At 47.5% G+C, this 23,341-nt stretch overlaps 1 protein-coding gene across 6 annotated transcripts in view; it reads right to left on the bottom strand.

Moving 5' to 3' along the window:
* The window catches only part of STARD8 (StAR related lipid transfer domain containing 8), an 85,053-nt gene that overhangs the window by 5,695 nt on the left and 56,017 nt on the right, over positions 1 to 23,341 (bottom strand). For 2 of the 6 annotated variants that reach the window (XR_006710747.1, XM_045471104.1), the window contains exons 1-6: positions 7,919 to 8,506; positions 7,553 to 7,624; positions 5,028 to 5,109; positions 4,002 to 4,065; positions 1,310 to 2,700; positions 517 to 690 (exon numbers count right to left, since the gene is read on the bottom strand). Coding sequence is in view for 5 of the 6 variants with exons in the window: in XM_045471104.1 (XP_045327060.1) it covers positions 517 to 690; positions 1,310 to 2,700; positions 4,002 to 4,058 (1,622 nt within the window). In the remaining variant the exon portion in view is untranslated. Of the gene's footprint in view, positions 1 to 516; positions 691 to 1,309; positions 2,701 to 4,001; positions 4,066 to 5,027; positions 5,110 to 7,552; positions 7,625 to 7,918; positions 8,507 to 15,744; positions 15,987 to 23,341 lie in introns of those variants that run through there. The other 4 variants (XM_045471106.1, XM_045471105.1, XM_045471109.1 and 1 more) reach the window with 3 other exon arrangements.

Genomic DNA, 23,341 nt, shown 5'->3' with positions numbered 1-23,341 from the left:
CAACAACTTTAGTGGCCTATATGGTGGTAGTGCTTGAGAGTGGCAGGCTAGAGAACCCAACAGCAAGGGCAGGGCTGGAACATGAAAGGACCATCATGGGAAGAAAGCTAGGCCCTATTCTTTGGCAGTTGAGGGGCAGTGGGGGGGGGGGGAAAGAAGGGTGTTTATCAGGAGAGCAGCAACCAAAGATGTATTTTAGAACAATCTCACTGGTAATAGCCTGGAAGTTGGGATGGAGGAGTTACAGCTCAAGGACCTAAGGTCCACTACCCCCACTCCTCCTCACACATGGCACACACTCATGCATGTCCCATGAGCATCCCCCACAGACATATGCAAGCCATGCTGACCTCTCAGGCCATGGCCCCTCCAGCTTCCCAACACTATTGGCTTCTGGGCTCCACCTTCTCGCACCCACCTTCAGGGGATGACCCTTCCAGTCCTAGAGTGGGGACAGGGAGGGGGCCAGCACCTGGATAAGAAGCTCCCCACACACCATGGCCCAGGAGCACTCACCAGACCCATCCTGGTTTGTGGGGCACAGTGTACTTCTCCATGAAGGCAGTGAGCCGCAGCAGTGAGCCCTTGTGCAGGAGGTGGATCTGGCCAGCAAACTGCCGGTTGATCTCCAGTGACTCTGAGTTGAGGCTAGGCCGGTGGGAGTTCTGGAAGCTGTGCCAACGGAGCTTCCTGGTGAAAGATGAGGAAGTGCAGAAGGGCCAGAGGAGCAGGTTTGGATAAGCCTTAGGAAATGGTGACTTCTTCTGATCCCTTTATTCTCCCCAAAGAAAACAAATGCAGGGAGGGAGATGTGACTACTGTCAGCATTGCTACTGGGTCCCAGGGTGGTAAACCTTAATTTTAGTTTCCAGGGCTGCCAAGTGGCCAAGAAGCTATCAAGGAGGGTGGCACAGAGCTCAGGCCCATCTAGTGCCAGCAAGCAGTACCAGCCCCTTATCCCTCCAAGACTGCAGTGTAGGGGCTGTTCTGAGAGCCCAGAATGGTAAAGCTGGGGACCAGAGACCATGTCCTCTAACACCTATGATTTACTCATGGGGAAAAAAATGCCCAAAGTGGAGCTAGAATTTGTTCAAGGCCATGGCAGAGGTAAGCCCTGAACTTAACCTGGAGGCAATCAAGAACCTGTCCCTGGGACTGGGCACTTCTTAGTGCCTTGAAAAAGAGTTGTGTAGAGGAGAGAGGGAGGGATGGGAGAGAGGGGAAAGAAGAAAGGGAGGATGAAGGATGGGGAGCAGGACAAAGAGACACAACAGAGTCCTCTGTCCCCACCCTTACTCAAAACTCCCACCTGCACGGTCTAGTCAGTGAGGCCCCAACGCCTGAATCTCGTCGTTCACGTGGTGCTGATGCCTGAAGTCCAGCTGGTGAGCCTGCAGCCTCAGCCTCATTCACAGAGTTTCCACTACTGTCCAGTTCACTGGAGGAGGCCACAGTGTCATAAATGGAGTGTCCTTCTTCCACAGACAGGCTGGAGGCAGAGGTTGGTTCCCCACCTGAATTTGCCTCCTGCTCATTATCCTGGGCTGGGTGTGGGGCCTCGGCCTGTGCCTGTTCCAGGGGCTCAGCCTGAGCCTGAGCCTGAACCTGAGCTGGGACTACTGGATGAACATCAGCCTGGCCCAGAGCTGAGGACTCTCTATGGGTCAGAGCCTCTAATTGGGCCAGAGACTCAGCCTGCCTTTCAACCTCAACTGTGGCTACTTTTACTGAAGTGACCTCCTCCTCTTCTTCCTCTTCCTTATCTCTAGTCCCCAGGTCTGGGTAGATGGCCTGAGACCAGAGCTCTACCCGTTGCTGCAGCCCCCACACATGCTGGAGAATGTCATCTAGGTGGGCGTAGTTGCCCTCACCCTCCTCATCTTCAGCTTCAGCCCCAGCCAGTACAGGCTCAGCTGGGTATAGCTCAGGCATGTTGTCATAGGTGCTGGCATGGCTGCCTGTGGAGCCACAGGAGCCCCGGCGCCCTTCATAGCCCCAGGGCCTACCTGGCTGCCAATCTGCCAGGCGGTGTCCGTCCTCAGGAAATAGGCTCTCAATGGACAGGGAGCGAGGGAATGTGCCTGGTTTGTGGTCCCTGGGCACATGCACAAGGCAGTCACCCCGGTGCACCCGCTGAGGATGCCAAAACATGGCCACAGGCCAGGCTTCCCAAGCCCTCTGAGCCTTAGTGCCACTGTCACCAGCTGAGGTGGCTGTCCTATTCTTGGCCCTATAGAATCCAGCTGAAAGGAAGCCACGGTGACTGCAGAAAGAGGAGGCTTTGGTGGTCTTTGAGGTGGCTGGGCTACGCTCAGGCTCTGTTTGCTGGCTGCCACCCTTTTCCTTCCGCCTCAGAGAATCAAGGTGCTTAAGGAAGCTACGAGAACGGCGCTTCTTGGCTTTGTCCTGGAGACCCTCTTGGCCCTGGGTGGGGCTGAGGAATGGCTGGTCATTTGGTCTGGGGGCACAGCTTAGCAAGGGCAGGTCTGCTGGCTCGGGCAATAGGCTCACGGTGATGGCTGGCAGGGAAGTGGCACTAAGCTCAGTGAGGACGCTCTCACAGCTGGAGGTCACTGGCAGGCCAGGGCTTGGTGGGGCCAGTAGGTCAGAGAAGCCTACACGAGACCAACATTTACTTTCACGCTTGAAAGCCCAGTGGTTGCTGATGGTACACTGCTCTTCCTCTTCTGAGTCTTCATTCTGGGGAGGGAGCCACAGGGTCAGGTCAGAATAGTCCTCAAGTGCTTGTTTGTACTCCACTCCCTGCCTCCAAACTCTTAGAGGACCTTGAGATAAAGGGCGCCACTTTCTGACTCAAGACATGTCCTAGATGTGGAGCTGGCTCTGGAGTACCAGAGTAAGCCAGGAGTCAGAGACAGAGCCCAGATGGATGGTAATGGTCATCGAATTAATCTAATCCCTCCTCATTTTACAGATAGGGAAACTAAGACCCACAAATGAGAAGTCATTTGCCTAAGGTCATCCAATGTCATGTAGTAAGTCAGTGACAGAGCCAGGGTTAGAATCCAGGTGTCTTGACCTGTCCTCAGCAGCCTCCCAAGTCTCTAGGCTATAGTCTTAGATTGGAATCACAGAATTCCAGAACTAAAAGGAGATTTTAGATTTTCTAATTTTCTATTTTGCAATATGGGGAAATCAAGGCCTATTCCTATTCTGGAATCACAGAATTCCAGAACTAAAAGGAGATTTTAGATTTTCTAATTTTCTATTTTGCAATATGGGGAAATCAAGAGAGGGGAAGAGGCTTGCTCAAGGCCACTGAGTAGTCAGTGGCAGAGGTGGGATCAGGCCCCAGGGGTTTCCTGCTTCCCAGGCCAGGGCTCTGGCTGCTTAGCTGACCCTCCTGGCTCCAGACCTCTGGTGGAGAAAGCTCCAGAGGAAACTAACAAAGCCTGACCCCATGGAAAGATGAGGTCATCAGGCCAGCATTCCAGGGCTACATGTGGACTAAGAGTCCTCTCGGTTTTTGCAATCCCACATTGGCAGAGTCAGAAAGGCCTCTTGAGTTTAGAGATGGGAAAAACGAGGCTCAGGGGTGTAAGACCTCCTGTGGACACAGTTGGGGATCTTGACTTCTAAGATCATATAGGCCATGATTTTTCCACCACATTATTCTGTCTCTGCTGTCTAGTGAAGGAATTCTCACCATCACAAAGCAAGTAGTGGAGGCAGATAGATTTCCCTGAGGAAGGGCAATCACTAGGTCAAGTTATTAGTAAACTCAGTGTGGAGAGGTGTGCTGAGGGGGGTGGGTGTGGCCATGGTACTTATTTTCACACTCTAAACTCTATACCAGGCTTGCCAAAAACCCATCAGGCTCATAAGAGCCCCCTATACCTCACTCTCAGGTTGGGGCAAGGCACTGCTCTGTACATCCCAGACACCCAGGACACTGGATCTAGTTTTGCAAGTGGTCTATGTATATCCTGGGTTCCCCATGGTGCCACAAGACCCCAGACCCCACCCTTGCCATGACTCACCTGCTTGCATTGAAAATTAACTTCCAGTTTCATCGAGGCACAATTGTTCAAGGTCATCAGCTTTCTATAAGGAAATGAAGCAGTGTTCACCCAAGAGTCCCAACCCAAGTTTTCAGGGCATAACCTATTGAAACAGTCCCATGATGCCATCCACTACTTTACATGCTCAAGATATCAAAACCTCTCCCAAGATCCAGTGCTCATGAAGGTTTCAGTGCCAGACACAATGCTAGGAAAATTATGGCTTCTGTCCTCTGGAAGCTTACATATGTGGAATAAACCACTAGAGAGCACAGGTTCAGGAACTTAGAAGACACAACAGGCACACAGAGAGTGGGGCAAGGAACTTCCATGAAGATGGGGTGGGCAGTCAGAGAAGGCTTCCTGGTGGTCAGAAATGGGTTTCTGGAGGGAAAAAAAAAACAGGGACTCTTATCCTGGGCTTCCACAAGAGGCTGTGACAAGGTAGAGAGGGAAAGAGTAAACTGACCAGTACTGGTGTGACAGAGGAGACTGAGGCTGATAAGGTCGGTCAAAGCCATACTGCAAAGGTGCCTCATGCTAAAAAAGTTTCACTTTTCTCTGCAGGCAGTTACACACTCTAAGCAGAGGAGTTCCTGCTTGGAAACTGAATCTAGTGGCTGTAAAGAGGCTGGATTGAGGCGCGGAGGGACATGGCAGGAAGGCCAGTGAGTTGGCTACTGTAATGGATCCAAAAAGCCATGGTTTGGCCTCAAACAAGGCCCAAACCAGTGTAAGCAGAGAAGGGGAAAATCAGAAGAATGTCTCAGGAATCTAACTGAAGGGAGAAAAGAGTCAACACCAGATTTTGACTTTCCAGCTAGAGTGCCTGGGTGGTGAGGTGTCACAGACACAGAAGACAGAGTGAGCAGTGTGACTCTACCAGATGAGCTTTGTTACAGGTTGGGCTCCTCCTCTGTTAGAGGGGACAGGGATTGTTTCTTTCCATGAAGAAGCTCCAAGCAAGGCCCTGACCTCCCAGGCCTGGCTCTTAGTGCTCCCTACCTGCACAGGGCCCCCAAAGAGTCCTCGTCCAGAAAACCGTGGTCCTTCTTCACAGAGCCAATATCCAGGGGAAACAGACCTTCTGTACGGCAGAGAAAAGCCACGATGAGTTGAGAGTGGTATGGTCAGAAACTCAGTGCCAGTAGCCCTTGAGTTGCAAAGGGGGGGCAGGGAAGGGAGGAGGCAGGAAAGCAAAAGCTGAGCAAAAGGAGCAAGCCTGGAGTAAAGAAGGGGCCCAGGGAACTCAGGCTGACCATTGGGGACAAGTTCAGGGTTGAAGGAAAGGAGGGTTGAGCTGGATAAGAGGACCCAGCAATAATACCAGTCCATGGGAGATGGCAAGCCTGAGGCCTTGGGTGGCTGCCAGGAGCCAAGCTGGGCTCACCCAGTCCTCTTTGAATCCTGGGTACTAAGACAAGGAAACTCCTCCCTGCCCGAAGATGAACTGGGGGGGATCAGGAAGAGAGTGAGGACAGAAAGGACAGTGTGCAGCTAAACCCCACCTCATTTCCTCCTACTTCTCAAAGCAGGGGAGCCCACTCCTTGGGATTTAAGAAGGAGAGGAGAGAGAGGAAGGTGCAGTAAGAGGACAGAGCATCCAGGAAATCCCATACCTCTCTCTGTCTTACTGGTAAAGCAAGCCCATTTATTCATTTAACTAATATTAATCATGCATCTACTTGGTGACAGATGCTAGGGCTACAACAGCGAACGAGATAAAAATGATCCTTGCCTTCACGGAGTTTACACTCTAATGGGGACAACAGACAATAAGCAATGTGTGAAACAAGATAATACGGTTCTGAATGCCATGAAAGACATTAGACAGGGTGATGGGGTAAAGAGAGGCTGGAGGGGTGGGGGCTACTCATAGAGAGGTGGTCAACAGAGGCCTTTCTGAGGTGGTGACCTCTGAACTGAATCCTGAAGAACAAGAGGAGGCTGGCCATGCCAAAAGCCTGGGAAGAGGGCTCCAGGCAGGACCAACATTAAGGTGTTGAGTGAGGAAAAAACATGGTGAGCAAGTGAGCAAGAAAGGAGCCTGGAATGTAGTGAGCAAAGGGAAGAGGAGTAAACAGCAGTTGAGTGATGTAGTCTTGTCATTCATAATAAAACATGTAAGCTTGCCTCATTCTGAGTGTGCTGGGAAACCATCAGAGGAGTGACAGAGCACAGAAGTGACAAAGTGAGTCCCAAGGCTCACAAGGTCCTTCTGGCTGCTGTGCATTGCAGAGAAGAGAAAGAGGATGCCTGAGTGGCTCAGTAGGTTAAGCTTCCAACTCTTGGTTTCGGCTCAGGTCATGATTTCACAGTTCATGAGTTAAAGCCCCATGTTGGGCTCTTTGCCGACAGTGCAGAGCCTGCTTAGGATTCTCTCTCTTCCCCTCCCCTGCTCTTGCTCTCTCTGTCTCTAAACAAACAAACAAAATTTTTTCTCAAAAGGAATAGAGGAGGTAGCAAAGGAAGGAGGCTGGTGCACTTTGGCAGGTGAGCAGTGATGGCAGGTCACACAGGATGCGGCAGTAAAGATGGCAGGAACTAGACTGATCCGAGACATACCGTGGAGGGAGGAGGGACTTGCTGAAGGATTAGATATAGAAGATGAAAGAAAAGACGAATCAAGGGTGATTCCTGGATGCACGGCTTGAGTGGACAGCGGTGCTCTCAGGAGTTGGAATTTAGACCTGCTACATTTGAGATGTCTGTCAGACATCCAAGGAGATACTTAACTGCTGGCTGAAAAGATGAATCTTGAGCTTGGGAATGAGGTCTGACAGAAATATTTGAGAGTCACCAGAATATAGATGGTACTTGGAGAAAGATCTCCTGGGAAAGAAATGTTGAGAGGGAAGAGGGACCAAGACTGAGCTTTGGGACACTCCAACATTTAGATATCAGTTACAGAAAGCAGAGTCCTCTATAAGAAGACTAAGAGCAGCATCTAGAGAGACAGCAAAGACAGGTGAGTGTTCTAGAAGCCGAAGTGAGTGGCCAGCGGCACTGAATGCTATTGAGAGATTAAGTAAAGACTGGGAAGTGACTAGTGAACTTGATCACATGGAGGTCAATGGTGACCTGGACAAGGATTGTTTTATTGGCAAGGTGGGGTTGAAGGCAGAGTACAGTGGGGAATGTGAGAAGAAGAAGGAAAGCAGAAATAGAAAGTATAGACAACACTAAAGAAAAACAGAAAAATGAAGGAAACAGAGAAATGAGGCCATGGGGAAGTGGAGATGAGGTCGGGGACACCAGGATGCACCCTCCACATTGCATCTATGCCAGTGGCATCCTCAGAACTGGTACAGTGCAGGGGCCCTGGTCAAGACATGGGTGACACCAGAGCTTATGAGAGCCAATCAAAGTGACCCAGTAGACATGATGATGTAACTATAGGAGGAGGGCCAAGGTCCACAGCTACCTGTGTGGTTGGAGAAAGGATCTGATTGGCACCATTTTACAGATGAAAAACAGAGGGATATGGCAAGTTTTGGGGTAGAGGAGGGGGAGCAGCTGAGTATCCTTACCTTCAAAAAGCTGAGCATATTGAGGGAATCCTGTTGCTCGGAGCCACTTGCATGCTCTTTTGGCCTCAACTTCTAAAACGGAACAGAGGGAGAGAAATGGGTCTAGGTGGGTGTTGGCACTGAACCATCCTGGGTGTATGCTGCCTCATTTCCAGCAGACAAGCACCTCTAGTTCCCATGATCTGGAAATGGCAAGAAAAGCATGGAGGGAGCTGGCTTATTTGTTTCATATCACAGCCAGCAAGAGTTTACCCTGTTCCCCATACCCTACCCTCTATGTCCTGTGAGGCCATCCTTGAGCCTCATTCCCCTGCTTGTCTCAATACCCCTCTCGCTCTCCTGCCCCTGCCCAAGAACAGAACCCACCAGCAGGAGCAACTCTCAGGAAAGTCTGAAGTCAAGGAGTACTGCTGGGGGAGGAAGCCATAGCTGTGTCTTCACCTTCCCCTTCTTCAGGGAGACATCCCCTTCCATGACCCTGGGTAGACCATCCTAGTCCAGCTAGGGATACAAAATGTTCAACGATTATCATTCTTTTTCCCACCATCATACCTCACATTCCCTAGCACTTTGATAACGAAATCTCACTTAACACACACAATAAGCTGTGAAAGAGGTTTTACTATCTACATTTTATAGATCTCCAGACAGGCTCAGAAAGGAAGAAGTCACCCACAGTCTCACAGCTGACCAAGGTAGCAGTGCCGGGGCCAGAGTTAAAGCTCAGTCTCCCTCCCACTCAGGGCCCCTACCTTTCTGACATGGCAGCTTCCCCAGTGCTTACTCTTCCCCATCACTCATGGATTTACAGCCCTCCCTTCCCAGGGAACCTCCCAAGACTGCTCCAGCTCTCCCTTGTGGCTAGATCTATGTGGCATAATCCAGTGCTGACTGTCATGATGACACAGTGGTACCTGTGGGAATCTTGGAGGGCACTGGCTGGGTTAGCCTCCCACCTCTGCTCTGGGAGTGCCCAGCACCTCTGCCAGCCTCAGTGAAGACATGCAGCTGGACTAAAGGAGGCCCTCCTGGCAAGGATAGGCTGAGTGCCAGCAGCAATGCCCTGGGACTACCCAGGCAGCCATCTGTTTCCTACCCCAAGCACTTCCAGGGAGCAGTGGGGCTGGGACTATAGGACAAGGCACTGTGGGGTTGGAGGGTGGGGTAGGCTGGTGGCTCAGCAGAGCTGCTCTGGCCACAGAGTCATACTCCTAACATCTCCTTGATTTCCTTAGCACCTGTGACCAGGCAACTCCGAGGAGACTGGTGGGGTTTTTCCGAGACAGGAAGAGCTCTTTCTTTCCAGTGCTCTTCTACAGGAAAATCCAGGATGAGATCCTGGCAGCTGAGACTGAGAAGTTAAAAGACAAAACAACATTTCAGAGGATGCAGGTAGGTAGACAACAGAGGGAAGAATACAGGAAGATCGAAGTTGATGAGAAAAAACAATAGGCTTCTCAAGGGCCACAAACTGATGAAGATTTGAGGGGGGAGAAGAGAAGGTTCTGGAGCCCCTGGAGCTCCTGAAAGCTTTTGGGGCAAACAGGAGTGGGGCGGAGATGAACATCTGGGCATTTCCCAGAGTGAGTGCATCAGGTCAGTGCCACCCTAGCATCTGCCTCAGCACATAGCTGTAGCCAAGTTTGCTCATGTCCGTGATCCGTGAAGATTGGTATGAGATGGTGCACCTGTACACACACCCCCTATAGGCCCCCTCAGTCTGTGCAGCACTTGAATGGTGTGTGTATGTGCCCATGTTTCTTGTTACTGCAACTTTCTAACCTATGATAAAGATCTAGGAATCATCTGGACTTCAGAGAGGTCCTGGAAAGTGTTTGTTCCCACAGAGCTTAGCTAACAGTACCTCAGACCCTCTGACAGGGGGCAATGCAGGCCTAGCAGAGGATACAGGTCTCTAGGCAATTGGTGGTGTGGGGGAACTGTGGTAAGAGCTGTTGGAAGGGACCTCACACCAGCCCAGGAAGCATCCGAGGTACCTGGTTTTGCTGCTAAAACAGCTTAGCCAGCTGCCACTACCACCTCCCTGTCTCCTGATCCTACCACACCCCCAGGAGAAGGCCCTTCTCCATCCTCAGAGCCCCTCCTAGCAGCCAGCTCTGCTTTCCCATGATTAGGATGAAGAGAAGGTACCAAAGAAAGGACCTGATAGTTCCCAGAAAGGCAGGAACAGGCACAGAAAGAAATAGTGACCCTAAAAGGGCCATGAGTCTGCTATGGCGACCCCAGGTAGGAAAGCTAATCCCCAGGGTTAGGCCTGCATGCCAAGAACACACCCTTGAAGTCCACTGCAGCCCTTAGCCATTTATGGCTATAGGCAGAACAAAGAGGAAAGGGAAGGAGAGAGGCCCTGCCTGCCCATTAGTCCTGAGGTCCTTCTTTAAGCCTGAAGAAGTTGAGAGAGTGTAGTAAGAAAGTCCCGCATCTTACACATCTGCACCATCTACCAGAGCCACAGAGGCAGAGCCCACAGGAGAGTGGTGAGCCGCCTGCTCCTCTAACGCTAGGCATTGGCCCTAGCCAGGGTTGGTGGGAAGGAAACCAGTGCACCTGAGTGGGCACCAAGTTCTTTTGCTTTTACCTAGAGCCCTCTAGCCCGCTACTACTTTAACTGTGATCTCTGGACCAGCAGCATCAGCATCACCAGGGAGCTTGTTAGAAATGCAGAATTCCAGACCTACTGAATCAAAATCTATATTTAACTACATCCTGAGTTTATTTGCATGCACATTAAAGTTTGAGAAGCACTGGCCTATATCCCTAGCTGAAGGATTTTCACCCTGGGATGCACGTTAAAATCAGCTAGGAAGCTTAAAAAAGACCAATTCCCTGGGATCCCATCCTCAGAGGCTGATGTAATTGGTCTCTGGTGGGGCTTTCCACGTCAGCACTTTTAAAAAGCTATAGTATGGGGCATATTGAGTCCCGAGGAACTTTCCCAATTCCCACAGAGTTACATGTCACAGCTGAGACTATGATCCTAATCTTTTATTTTTTTTAAGTTTTTGTTTTAATTCCAGTTACCTAACATACAGTGTTATTTTAGTTTCAGGTGTACAATATGATGAGTCAACAATTCCATACATCACCTGGTGCTCATCACAAGTACACTCCTTAATCCCCACCCCTTATTTCACCCATCCCCTGACCAACTCCCCTCTGGTAACCATCAGTTTGTTCTCTGTATTTTAAGAGTCTATTTCTTGTGTGCATGCTCTCTTGCACTTTCTCTCTCTTTCCCTTTGCTCCTTTGTTGTTTCCTAACTTCCACATATGAGTGAAATCATATGGTATTTGTCATTATCTGACTTATTTTGTTTAGCATAATGCTCTCCAGCTCCATCCATGTCATTGCAAATGGTAAGATTTCATTCTTTTTGATCACTAATATTCCATTGTGTGTGTGTGTGTACACTATACACACACACACACATACACACACCACATCTTTACCCATTCATCAATTGATGGACATGGGCTACTTCCATAACTTGGCTATTATAAACAATGCTGCCATAAACAGAGGGGTGCGCATATTCCTTTGAATTAGTGTTTTTGTATTCTTTGGGTAAATAGTAGTGCATTTGCTGGATCATGGGGTAGTTCTATTTTTAACTTTTTGAGGAAACTTCATACGGTTTTCCAGAGTGGCTGCACCAGTGGCTGCATTCCAACACTGCACGAGGGTCCTTCTTTCTCCACATCCTCACCAACACCTGTTGTTTCTGATATTGTTGATTTTAGCCATTCTGACCAGTGTGAGGTGATATCTCATTATAGTTTTGATTTGTATTTCCCTGATAGTAAGTGATGATGAGCATATTTTCATGCATCTGTTGGCCATCTGTATGTCTTCTTTGGAGAAATGTCTTTTCATGTGAGACCCTGACCTTTTAATTTCCTTTACAGCTCTCTCTTTCCCATTTCATTATGCCACTTGCCCTCAGAGGCCAGGTAAACAAAGGGCTTAGACTCAAAGGAACAAACTCCAGGTCCCCAAACTTTTTTTTGACCTCCTGATGTAGTGGAGTAACAAGCTTGAGTTGAAATCCTAGTGCTGTCAGTCACTAGCTCTCGGACCTTGGCAAGTTGTTTAACCTCTGTAAGACTCAGTTTCCCCCACTGTAAAATGGATGGAATTGTGTCTACCTGTAATAGCTACTGAGAGCATTAAATAAAATACTGGAGAGTGGAAAAATACCCTGACACATAGTACAAGTACTCCCAACTAACTGAAGGGTCCCAAGAAAGAACGACAAACAGGAGAAAGAGGCCCAGCTAGCATTCCCTTCTGGGTCTAGAAAGTGGCTGCATCCCAGCGAAGGCAGTCCTGAGAGGAAAATACATTATAATCCAGGCCTATCTCAAGAAACAAGAAAAATCCCAAATATAAAATCTAACAGCACACCTAAAGGAAATAGAAGCAGAACAGCAAAGACACCCCAAACCCAGCAGAAGAAGAGAAATAATACAGATCAGAGCAGAAATAAAAAATATAGAATCTAAAAAAACTGTAGAGCAGATCAATGAAACCAAGAGTTGTTTTTTTGAAAAAATATACAAAATTGATAAACCTCTAGCCAGGCTTCTCAAGAAGAAAAGAGAGATGGCCCAAATACATAAGATTATGAATGAAAATGGAATTATTACAACCAATCCCTCAGAAATACAAGCAATTATCAGGGAATACTATGAAAAATTATATGCCAACAATCTGGACAACCTGGAAGAAATGGACAAATTCCTAAACACCCACACACTCCCAAAACTCAAACAGGAAGAAATAGAATGCTTGAACAGACCCATAACCAGCAAAGAAATTGAATCAGTTATCAAAAATCTCCCAACGAATAAGAGTCCAGGACCAGATGGCTTCCCAAGGAAATTCTACCAGACATTTAAAGCAGAAATAATACCTATCCTTCTCAAGCTATTCCAAAAAAATAGAAAGGGAGGGAAAACTTCCAGACTCATTCTATGAAGTCAGTGTTACTTTGATTCCTAAAGCAGAAAGAGACCCGATAAAAAAAGAGAACTACAGGCCAATATCCCTGATGAACATGGATGCAAAAATTCTCAATAAGATACTAGCAAATTGAATTCAACAGCATGTAAAAGGAATTATTCACCATGATCAAGTGGGATTCATTCGTGGGCTGCAGGGTTGGTTCGACATTCACAAATCAATCAATGTGATACATCACATTAATAAAAGAAAAGAAAAGAACCATATGATCCTGTCAATCGATGCAGAAAAAGCATTTGAAAAAATCAGCACCCTTTCTTAATAAAAACCCTCAAGAAAGTTGGGATAGAAGGAACTTACTTAAACATCATAAAAGCCATTTATGAAAAGCCCACAGTTAATATCATCCTCAATGGGGAAAAACTGAGAGCTTTTTCCCTGAGATCAGGAACACGACAGGGATGTCCACTCTCATCGCTGTTGTTTAACATAGTGTTGGAAGTTCTAGCATCAGCAATCACACAACAAAAGGAAATCAAAGGCATCAAAATTGGCAAAGATGATTTCAAGCTTTCACTCTTTGCAGATGACATGATATTATACATGGAAAATCCAATTGACTCCACCAAAAGTCTGCTAGAACTGATACATGAATTTAGCAAAGTCGCAGGATACAAAATCAATGTACAGAAATCAGTTGCCTTCTTATACACTAATAATGAAGCAACAGAAAGACAAAGAAACTGATCCCATTCACAATTGCACCAAGAATCATAAAATACCTACGATAAACCTAACCAAAGATGTAAAAGATCTGTATACTGAAAACTATAGAAAGCTTATGAAGGAAATTGAAGAAGATATAAAGAAATGGAAAAACATTCCGTGCTCATGGATTGGAAGAATAAACATTGTTAAAATGTCAATACTACCCAAAGTTATCTACACATTCAATGCAATCCCAATCAAGATTGCAATAGCACTCTTCTCAAAGCTAGAACAAGCAATCCTAAAATTTGTATGGAACCACAAAAGGCCCCGAATAGCCAAAGGAATTTTGAAGAAGACCAAAGCAGGAGGCATCACAATCCCAGACTTTAGCCTCTACTACAAAGCTGTAATCATCAAGACAGCATGGTATTGGCACAAAAACAGACACATACACCAATGGAATAGAATAGAAACCCCAGAACTAGACTCACAAAAGTATGGCCAACTAATCTTTGACAAAGCAGGAAAGAATATCCAATGGAAAAAAGACAGTCTCTTTAACAAATGGTGCTGGGAGAACTGGACAGCAACATGCAGAAGGATGAAACTAGACCACTTTCTTACACCATTCACAAAAACAAACTCAAAATGGATAAAGAAACTGAATGTGAGAAAGGAAACCATCAAAACCCTAGAGGAGAAAGCGGGCAAAAACCTCTCTGACCTCAGCTGTAGCAATCTCTTTTTTTTTTTTTTAATTTTTTTTTCAACGTTTATTTATTTTTGGGACAGAGAGAGACAGAGCATGAACGGGGGAGGGGCAGAGAGAGAGGGAGACACAGAATCGGAAACAGGCTCCAGGCTCTGAGCCATCAGCCCAGAGCCCGACGCGGGGCTCGAACTCACGGACCGCGAGATCGTGACCTGGCTGAAGTCGGACGCTTAACCGACTGCGCCACCCAGGCGCCCCTGTAGCAATCTCTTACTTGACACATCTCCAAAGGCAAGGGAATTAAAAGCAAAAATGAACAATTGGGACCTCATGAAGATAAAAACTTCTGCACAGCAAAGGAAACAATCAACAAAACTAGAAGGCAACCAACGGAATGGGAAAAGATATTTGCAAATGACATATGGGACAAAGGGCTAGTATCTAAAATCTATAAAGAGCTCACCAAATTCCACACCCGGAAAACAAATAATCCGGTGAAGAAATGGGCAGAAAACATGAATAGACACTTCTCTACAGAAGACATCCACATGGCCAACAGACACATGAAAAGGTGCTCAACGTCGCTCCTCATCAGGGAAATACAAATCAAAACCACACTCAGATATCACCTCACGCCAGTCAGAGTGGCTAAAATGAACAAATCAGGAGACTATAGATGCTGGAGAGGATGTGGATAAACAGGAACCCTCTTGCACTGTTGGTGGGAATGCAAACTGGTGCAGCCACTCTGGAAAACAGTGTGGAGGTTCCTCAAAAAATTAAAAATAGATCTACCCTATGACCCAGCAACAGCACTGCTAGGAATTTACCCAAGGGATACAGGAGTACTGATGCATAGGGACACTTGTACCCCAATGTTTATAGCAGCACTCTCAGCAATAGCCAAGTTATGGAAAGAGCCTAAATGTCCATCAACTGATGCATGGATAAAGAAATTGTGGTTTATATACGCAATGGAATACTACATGGCAATGAGAAAGAATGAAATCTGGCCTTTTGTAGCAACGTGGATGGAACTGGAGAGTGTGATGCTAAGTGAAATAAGTCATACAGAGAAAGACAGATACCATATGTTTTCACTCTTATGTGGATCCTGAGAAACTTAACAGAAGTCCAGTGGGGAGGGGAAGGAAAGAAAAAAAAAGGTTAGAGAGGGAGAGAGCCAAAGCATAAGAGACTCTTAAAAACTTAGAACAAACTGAGGGTAGATGGGGAGGTGGGAGGGAGGGAAGGGTGGGTGATGCGTACTGAGGAGGGCACCTTTTGGGGATGAGCACTGAGTGTTGTATGGAAACCAATTTAACAATAAATTTGATATTAAAAAAATAAAAACAAAACAAAACAAAACAAAAAGAAAGTGGCTGCATCCACATCACTGTCAAAGTTGCAGCCAAATGGCTCCAGGAAGTGACGTTAGTTAGGAGGCAGAAGTTTCAAAGAGGCCACAATAGCTCCAAAAGACAAAGGATCCAAGTAGTTTGAAGCGGGGTTATGGGATGAATCCCCAGAAAGTACTCCCTGGCAGGAATCTGGAGAATGTAATGGGTTATTACCCAACAGGATGTCAGGGACACTGGCTCCTAACAATATACCACCTCATGGAGGGCTGGGAGGCCCTGAGGCTCCCTCCCAAATGGAGCAAAGATATATGTCTTGGTGATTAAGGGCTGAGCTAAAGTGCTTTGCTTTCATCCCTCCCACACATCCCAGCCTGTCGAGGCTGGGGCCAGGAGTGACCACTCACCCCTAGTAGAGTCCACTCACCTGAGGTTGGGCCCAGGTGTCCTGGACTGAGGACTGCCTTACATGCCTCGTGGGGAGAGTAACACCAGGCAGGCTGAGGCAAGTGATGTGGGAATGTCTGTGACCCCTAGTCTTGTTTCTATGTCCAGATGTGCAGATTTCAGCAGTTTCACTATATTCTGAAGGCCATGCTCTGGTCAAGGCTAGGTTGATATGCTGGGACAGGTCAGGGATGTCATTCATCTGGCACAAGCTTGATTTCACTGAGATTTAAAAAAAATTTTTTTAATGTTTCTTTATTTTTGAGAGACAGAGACAGAGACAGAGCATGATCAGGGGAGGGGCAGAGAGAGAAGGAGACACAAAATCCGAAGCAGCCTGAGATGTCAGCACAGAGCCCGATCCAGGGCTCAAGCTCAGGAACTGTGAGATAATGATCTGAGCCAAAATTGGACGCTCAACCAACTGAGCCACCCAGGCGCCCCAGGTTTCCACTGAGATTTAAGCCCAGACTCTTTCCCTGGGGAGGGTCCCAGCTGATCTGAGCCATAAAAGTTTGGGAAAAGGGCATACTCGAAAGCTCCAACATCAAATCGGGCCTCAAGGCCATACCCACGAGTCTCCTGGAGGGAGTGTCAAAGAAACATTGCTGAGCAGCAATGGATGATTTCAGAGGCCAATGACAGGATGTGCACCTACTAATATAGGCCATGCACCAGGGATCCTCTTAGCACAGCGTTTTTTTTTTTTTGTTTTTTGTTTTTGTTTGTTTGTTTGTTTGTTTTTTCTATTCAGAGAAGGATGGAATGAGGAGAAAAGCAGGGCTTTTCTTCTTGAGAAATGCTATATGAACAAGAGTAGAGTTTATGCGCTCGGGAAAGGGGCAGCAACATCCCCACTGAGGAAATGCAATAATGTTCAAAGATGATAACTGAGTTGAAGAAAGAGCTTCTTACAATCAAGCTGGCTCCCCTACCTGCTGCCTAAGTCATTTTAGGCAACTTGCTTCATTCCGTAAGCTTTGGATTTTGATCTATACAGCAAGGACTAACAACTTTCCTGCTTACTTCCACAGCTACTGTGTGGATTTGGTCAGCTTTTTCCTGGTTTTGAAAGTGACTATATGAAAGCTATCATTAGTGCTACTTTTGTTAAGGCTACTTGAACTTGGCCTCTCTCTCCTGAAACTAATATTACACTATATGTTAACTAACTGGAATTTAAATAAAAACTTAAAATAAGACTACTTGAACTTGGTATTCACAAATTCAGTCTCTAAGGCTCAGTTCAGATTGTGTCCTAGTTTTAAAACAGTAAGAATGAGCTAGGAGAAAAAGAAAAGGCAACTGGCAACTAAGCTGAGGGAGGTCAGGCTGCACCCAGCCGATATCACCAACCTGACCCTCTTCATGCCACACTTGGGGGACTTTCGCATTGTGGTCACTCTGGGCCGTGAGAGAGCCACTTGAACCCCACTTCTGCCTGCGCTTCCCCAACCCAAAAGCCAGCTCAGACATAGGTACCAGGTAAGACTCAGGGCCCAGGATAAGCAATGGGTGGATGTCACAGAGGCCCCACATCAAAGGATCCTTGTCCTGCTGAAGCAGTACTCTCTCAACTCAGACTGCACATTATAATCTGGGATCTTTTAAAAATTCCAGTGCCTGGGCCCCCATCATGACCAAATTAAATTAGAATCTCTGGGAACAGGGGTGGTTAGTTTTCATTTGTTTTTGAGAGCTTTCCAGATGATTCTAAAGTGTAGGCAATATAAAATGTAGGCCTTAAACAAACATGGCCAGCTAAAAAGCCACAGCATAGGTCTCTGGAAAGATTCTAGCCAGAGGCCAGACTCAGGCCCATTCTAATCACTGGTCCATGTTCTCTCAGCCAGAGTGAAGAAGCAAGAAAGCAATGAGCTTATGGTAAGACAGGGGAGGGCATACCTATGGGTATATGTGAAGGTAATTTATTCAAACAGAGGACCAGCAATTGTGTTGATTTCCTTTACCTTACTTTGTTTCCTATTTGGAAAGGCATCTCCTTCACGGCCCTCACCGTAGGAGGAGTGTCTCCAAAATAAGGTCTGGCATCATCATGGTCTTTCTCACCTTTAGTGAGCACAGGAGGAAAAGCCACCATTGTGAAGGAGTGGAGAAAGATCTGGGATGCCACTGTGTGATGACCCAAGTGTCTAAGGTGGACTTTGTGAGATCAAGCTGGTATTCAAGGTAGGCAGAGGGGCCCCCTACCACTCCAGGCCCTGCTGCTAGGTCCTGGCAAAAGGCTTCTCAGATTGTTTCTCTTGGTTGATGCAAGGCCCTTTTTCTTTGCCCATCTCCATTACTAGAGAGGGATCCTGCTTAAGGAAGAGATGTTGGCTTTGTAGCAGATGGCTTGGATCTCACTTGGCCCCAGGCAGCTATTAACCAGCTCCTTTCACCCTCTCATAAGGATACATCTAAGGAGCCCAGGCCACAAGAAGTATGCCCACCCAGTCTTGATCCTTGGATCCCTCAGAAGTGGATCTTCATTCAAATTTTCACAAATGCTACAACAGGTGACTGTCTGGCTATGCCCCCTCTCTCCCTGAGGGACAGTGGGAGGGGAGCCTTCACAAGGGCTCATAATAACAGCTATCATGAATTTGAAGACTGCCAAGATTTCCCCCTTCCTGACCTTGGAAGGGAGATTCAGGGGAGTCTGCAATACCCTGTCCACTAGGAGACTGGGTACACTCGTTGTCTCCCTGCTACTACTGCTCTTAGCTGTAATTACAATTCTTACTAGATTCTTACAGGGGAGGGACACAAATGGAGGAAAAGAGACAAGACCAAAATAGCTCTCATCCCACATTCTAAACCTCACAGGAGGGGTGCCATGGTAAGGGCTGTTGGATTTCAAGCAACTAGCTTGGCTGTGCTAGTCACTGGCTGGCCTCTGGCTTGTTAGGTCACAGGCAGAACTCAGGGCCCCTACTACACCTGTTTGGATGCCAGCCTCAATCTCAGTCAGAGCTACAGCTGGATGCCAAGCTCCTGCGCCCACACATGCAACACTTTTGGAGTCTCCCTGTCAGAACTGAGGCACCACCAAGGCACAAAGCCCAGGAAGGGACAATAACATGGGACTGGGTGGCAACATTAGTGAAGCCACTGAATCTTGCTGGTTAGTGGCAAGCTCACATGTGTGGCTCTCCATTCTAATACCCCTTTCTCCTTAACACTCCATGTCCACACCAAAGCCATTAGGCCTCAGGGATTCTCAACCAGAGACAATGTTATGCCCCGGGGGACCTATGGAAATATCTAGAAACATTTTTGGCCATCACAACTGGGGAGGGATGTTAGATGCTTCTATTGAGTAGAGGCCAGGGATGCTGCTAAACATGCTACACCACACAGGACAGTCCCCACAACAAAAGAACGGTTGACTCCAGACCTGAAATGTGAAACTATGAGGGTCAGCTCCACCTTACCTGGGATTCTCTAGCACTTCCAGGTATTCCCATCCTTCCTTGGGGATATCCTGAGGGATGAGGCAAATAATGGATACATGATTCAGTGGCGTCCCTGGTCTGTGGACCCTGTTAATCCTTCGTAGGCAGAGTTGGGTCAGCCACAGATAGGTGGCAGTTCTAGTTTGGAGTTTTTATAAATATGGAAGTCATGCATGAAACCCCCAACCATACACCTCTTCCCATAGAAGCTGTAGCCAGAGATCTGGTATGCAGCTTTAAGCAAGGGAGGCTCACGAGGGCCTTGTGGCTAAATCAGACCTCTGGCCTGCTGGGGCTGCTTGAAAATTTGGGTCCAGTCTGTGGTCTCCTGAACTGGCACTTGATACAGCAGGGTTAAAGCAGGCAGCTGACATTCTTGCTTAGCCCAGGGCTTCTCTGTGACAGTGAAGGTCAAAGCTGTCACCTGCTTTGTTGCAGTCACTCCATTAGCTTTCTTGCCTCCAGGGGATCCTGCCCCCAACCCAGTCCCCAAGTGCTCTGACAAGGTCATGGTGACAAGGAAAGACATGTGTTTTAATAAGTCATGTACTACTCCATCACCTCCAGTTCCCAGCCTGGAGGCAAGAGCTGCCAGCCTAACTGGTCTGGGGCAGATGTTAGACCAGTGGAAACTGCTCTCCATTATGGTATGGGTGGAAAGATTATTGGATTTAAGGCCAGGAGAACTACATTCTAGCCCCAACTGTACTAGGAACTTGTTGGGTGACCTTGGGCAAGCCACCAACACTCTCTGGGCTACAGTTTCCCCATCTTCTAATAGCCACTCACCAAATCTAGACCCAGAGCAAGGGTGTGTGTGATTAGCAGTGGCTGGTTCAGTATAGGGAGCTTTCCTCCTCCTGCACATTCTCTTCTGGGAGACTCCAGTGAGGGTCTTCGGTGAAGACCAAGACCAAACTCATCTTCCCCTCCCAACCTGGTTTTCTCTCCAGATTTTCTACCTCCAAAGGCACCAAACACCCAGGTTTGAAACACTAGTCATCCTATTCTGTCCTTTCTTGGCTCATGTATTTAGTCACCAAGTTCTATCAACTTTTCCATCAGGTGGTCACGGTTTCCCATGCCCAACCGTGCTCTAGGTTCTCATGTCTAGATTACTTAAGCCCTCCAAGTTCCCAGGCTCTAGTCTCTCCTTTCAACAGGTTGTCCTGCCAGTTTCTTCTTACAAGAGGCAAGCTTTGACCTGGCCACTCTCCTACTCTGCAACCTAGCAGGCTTCCCACTGCCCACAGCCCAGGGTAGACACCAGACTGTCTTCCACCTAGCACTTGAGGCCTTCTACACTCTGGACCCAGCCTGATTTGAAGCTGAAAATTCCTATTATGCATCAGGATGGATGCATCCTATGAAATCTTCCTTCCCTGACCTCTCACTAACCCCCTACCACCCAATGGCTCATTTAAATTAAATGACCTTCTACACATTTCCATTACCTTCTCAGCAGCACATGAGACTATCTCCCCCATTCAACTGGAGTTCAACTGGGTCTTATTGGTCTCAGTATCTCCACTGCAGTGTAATCAGAGCTACAGAATGTTCAGGCAACACCCAGACAGGAAGTCCTGCTTTCCAACTAAACAGTGTGCGAACCTATGACTCCACCCATTCCTCTGGCATCACTATAGCAGAGACACAGAACTGAGGACACACCTGCAACTCAGCCAACTAGATGACTAGCAGAACACCTTGCTCCAGTGCAGAAGCCACAGGAACAGGAACCAAGGCCCAGAGGTATAAAAATGGAAAATAACCTCTACGTGAGGGTGAAGGCATTCTGACCTCAAGGAATACTCAGCTCTTCCATCCCAAGCTCCTATGAAGGCATCCAAGCCCACTTAAGAAGGGACATGCGCCATCTCCTGCTTCCTCTCTTGGCCTGCAAAGTCTTGGCATGCACCTATTTTGACCTTGTGCCACCACTTCTACATCCCAACCCCACCCCCCTTGCCTACTTCCTTTTCCTTTTGCTGGGGCCAAATATAAACTCCTGGGCAGGAAATGCCTTGAAGGAGCCTGGCCCCACCCTAAGATCCACAGAAAATTGTCTCTTATAGGAAGAAAAAATGGGCCTGAGAGAAGTAGCCTCTTCAAGAGGGGTTTGTTCTCCCTCTGGAAGCCAGGGGACACAGGCCTTCCTGGAGACCTGAAGCCAAAGGGAGGGCTGTGATTCTGAACATAAAGCAGAAGGCAGGGGCCTTGGCTTTGTGGGCAGGGGGTGACAACATGCATATTTAGGTCATATGGGGTGAAGGGAAGGAGAATCCACAATGGTGGCCTAACAGCTGTGTAAAGTCTAGAAACATAGAGGTTTTGGGTTACAGAGGGAAGACTAACAGGCTAGCAATCTGAGAATGTGGCTTTTAGTCTTGACTCTGCTACTTCTTAATTGTGGTTGTGTTCATTATTGATAACAATATTTACAATAGTGAATGTAATTATTAATAATAATTAATATGAAACACTAATATTTACTGAGCACCTACTATGTGCCAGATCCTGAGCTAAGGACTTTACACAGATCACATTGGGCAAGACTTAACTTCCTTGTGCTTCAGTGTTCTCATCTGTAAAATAGGGATATGATTATAGCACTGACAACATGAGGTTTCTGCAAGTATAAAATGAGATAGTAATAACAACAGCCAAAGGGTACAGAGTCATCATTATGTTCCAGGCCTAGGTACTTTTTATATGGTTTATATCAATGAATCTTCACAACACCCCTGTGGGGTAAGTGCTATATTTCTATTTGACAGATTGAGAAAACTGAGGCCCAGAGATAGCTAGTGACTTGCCCAAAGTCAGCAGCTAGGAAGTGGTGTGTCAAGATGCAAATCCAGGCAGTCTAGTTACAGAGTCCTCCAAGTCCACCAAGTTAGAATATTCTTCATTAAACAGGAGAAATCATGTTGGCCATAGATACAAAAAACATATACTAGGATTTTTATAGTATGAACCCTTGGCCTGAAGTAACTTCCCATCAGCAGAGAAGACATTTGACCATCCCACATCTCATTTGGTCCCCATGACAGCCCTGTCCAAAGCAGGCCTACTGCACAAATGGGGGATCTGAGGCTACAATAGGTCAACTGGCTTCTATTGTACTACAGATGGGGGCCAGGAGCCTGCCTAGATGACCATAGCCATCCTATTAATCTGTTCCCATGTCGGTCTCCCTACGCTCTCCCCTCCAAATTCACTCCTACTTGGCTGTGCACTTATTCAATCAGTATTACCTGAATAGTTAGTTGGTGCTAACCACTACGCTAGGCACCAAAGTCTAAAACCGAACAAAAGCCAAACTTTCCTGGAGTACCTGGCCAGAGCTGCTACCAGGCCCATACTTCCCAAGGAGGCAGAAACTAAGATGGGCTGTCCTTTGAAGCATTCCCTGGAACTGGTTGGGTGGTAAGATAGCATAGAATAAGCTCAAAAGCAATGGAACTGACAGCAACAGTTACAGCCTGGGGGATGGAAGTCTGTAGCACCCAAGGGCCCTGAGGTGGGAACACTGTGGGGGGCGGCTAGAACTTCTGGGCAAAAGCTTACCCCTCCACATTCCCAATACCAGCATGGGCCACACCAGCTGGAGGGGGTCAAAAAGTTAATCCAGCCAGGCTCCTGCTTGCCCCTAACTACCCACACCTGCTAAAAATATTTTTTCTAATGTTTATTTTTGAGAGAGAGAGGTAGAGCATGAACAGGGGAGGGGCACAGAGAGAGGGAGACACAGAATCAGAAGCAGGCCCCAGGCTCCCAACTGCCAGCACAGAGCCTGATGCATGGCTGAAACCCATGAACCATGAGATCATGACCTGAGCCAGAGTCAGACACGCAACCAACTGAGCCACCCAGGTGCCCCAACCACCCACACCTTCCAAATAATGAAATCTGGTTGTCAAGAGGGCTCATTATAATGTCTCTTTTGTCCTGGGGCACCTGGGTGGCTCAGTCGGTTGAGCATCTGACTTCAGCTCAGGTCATGATCTCGCGGTCTGTAAGTTCATGCCCTACGTCGGGCGCTGAGCTGACAGCTCAGAGCCTGGAGCCTGCTTCGGATTGTGTCTCCCTCTCTCTCTGCTCTTCCCTTGCTCACAC

Source organism: Leopardus geoffroyi, chromosome X (assembly GCF_018350155.1).
Source record: "Leopardus geoffroyi isolate Oge1 chromosome X, O.geoffroyi_Oge1_pat1.0, whole genome shotgun sequence".
NCBI lineage: Eukaryota > Metazoa > Chordata > Mammalia > Carnivora > Felidae > Leopardus > Leopardus geoffroyi.
This window is presented reverse-complemented; position numbering and strand designations above follow the sequence as displayed.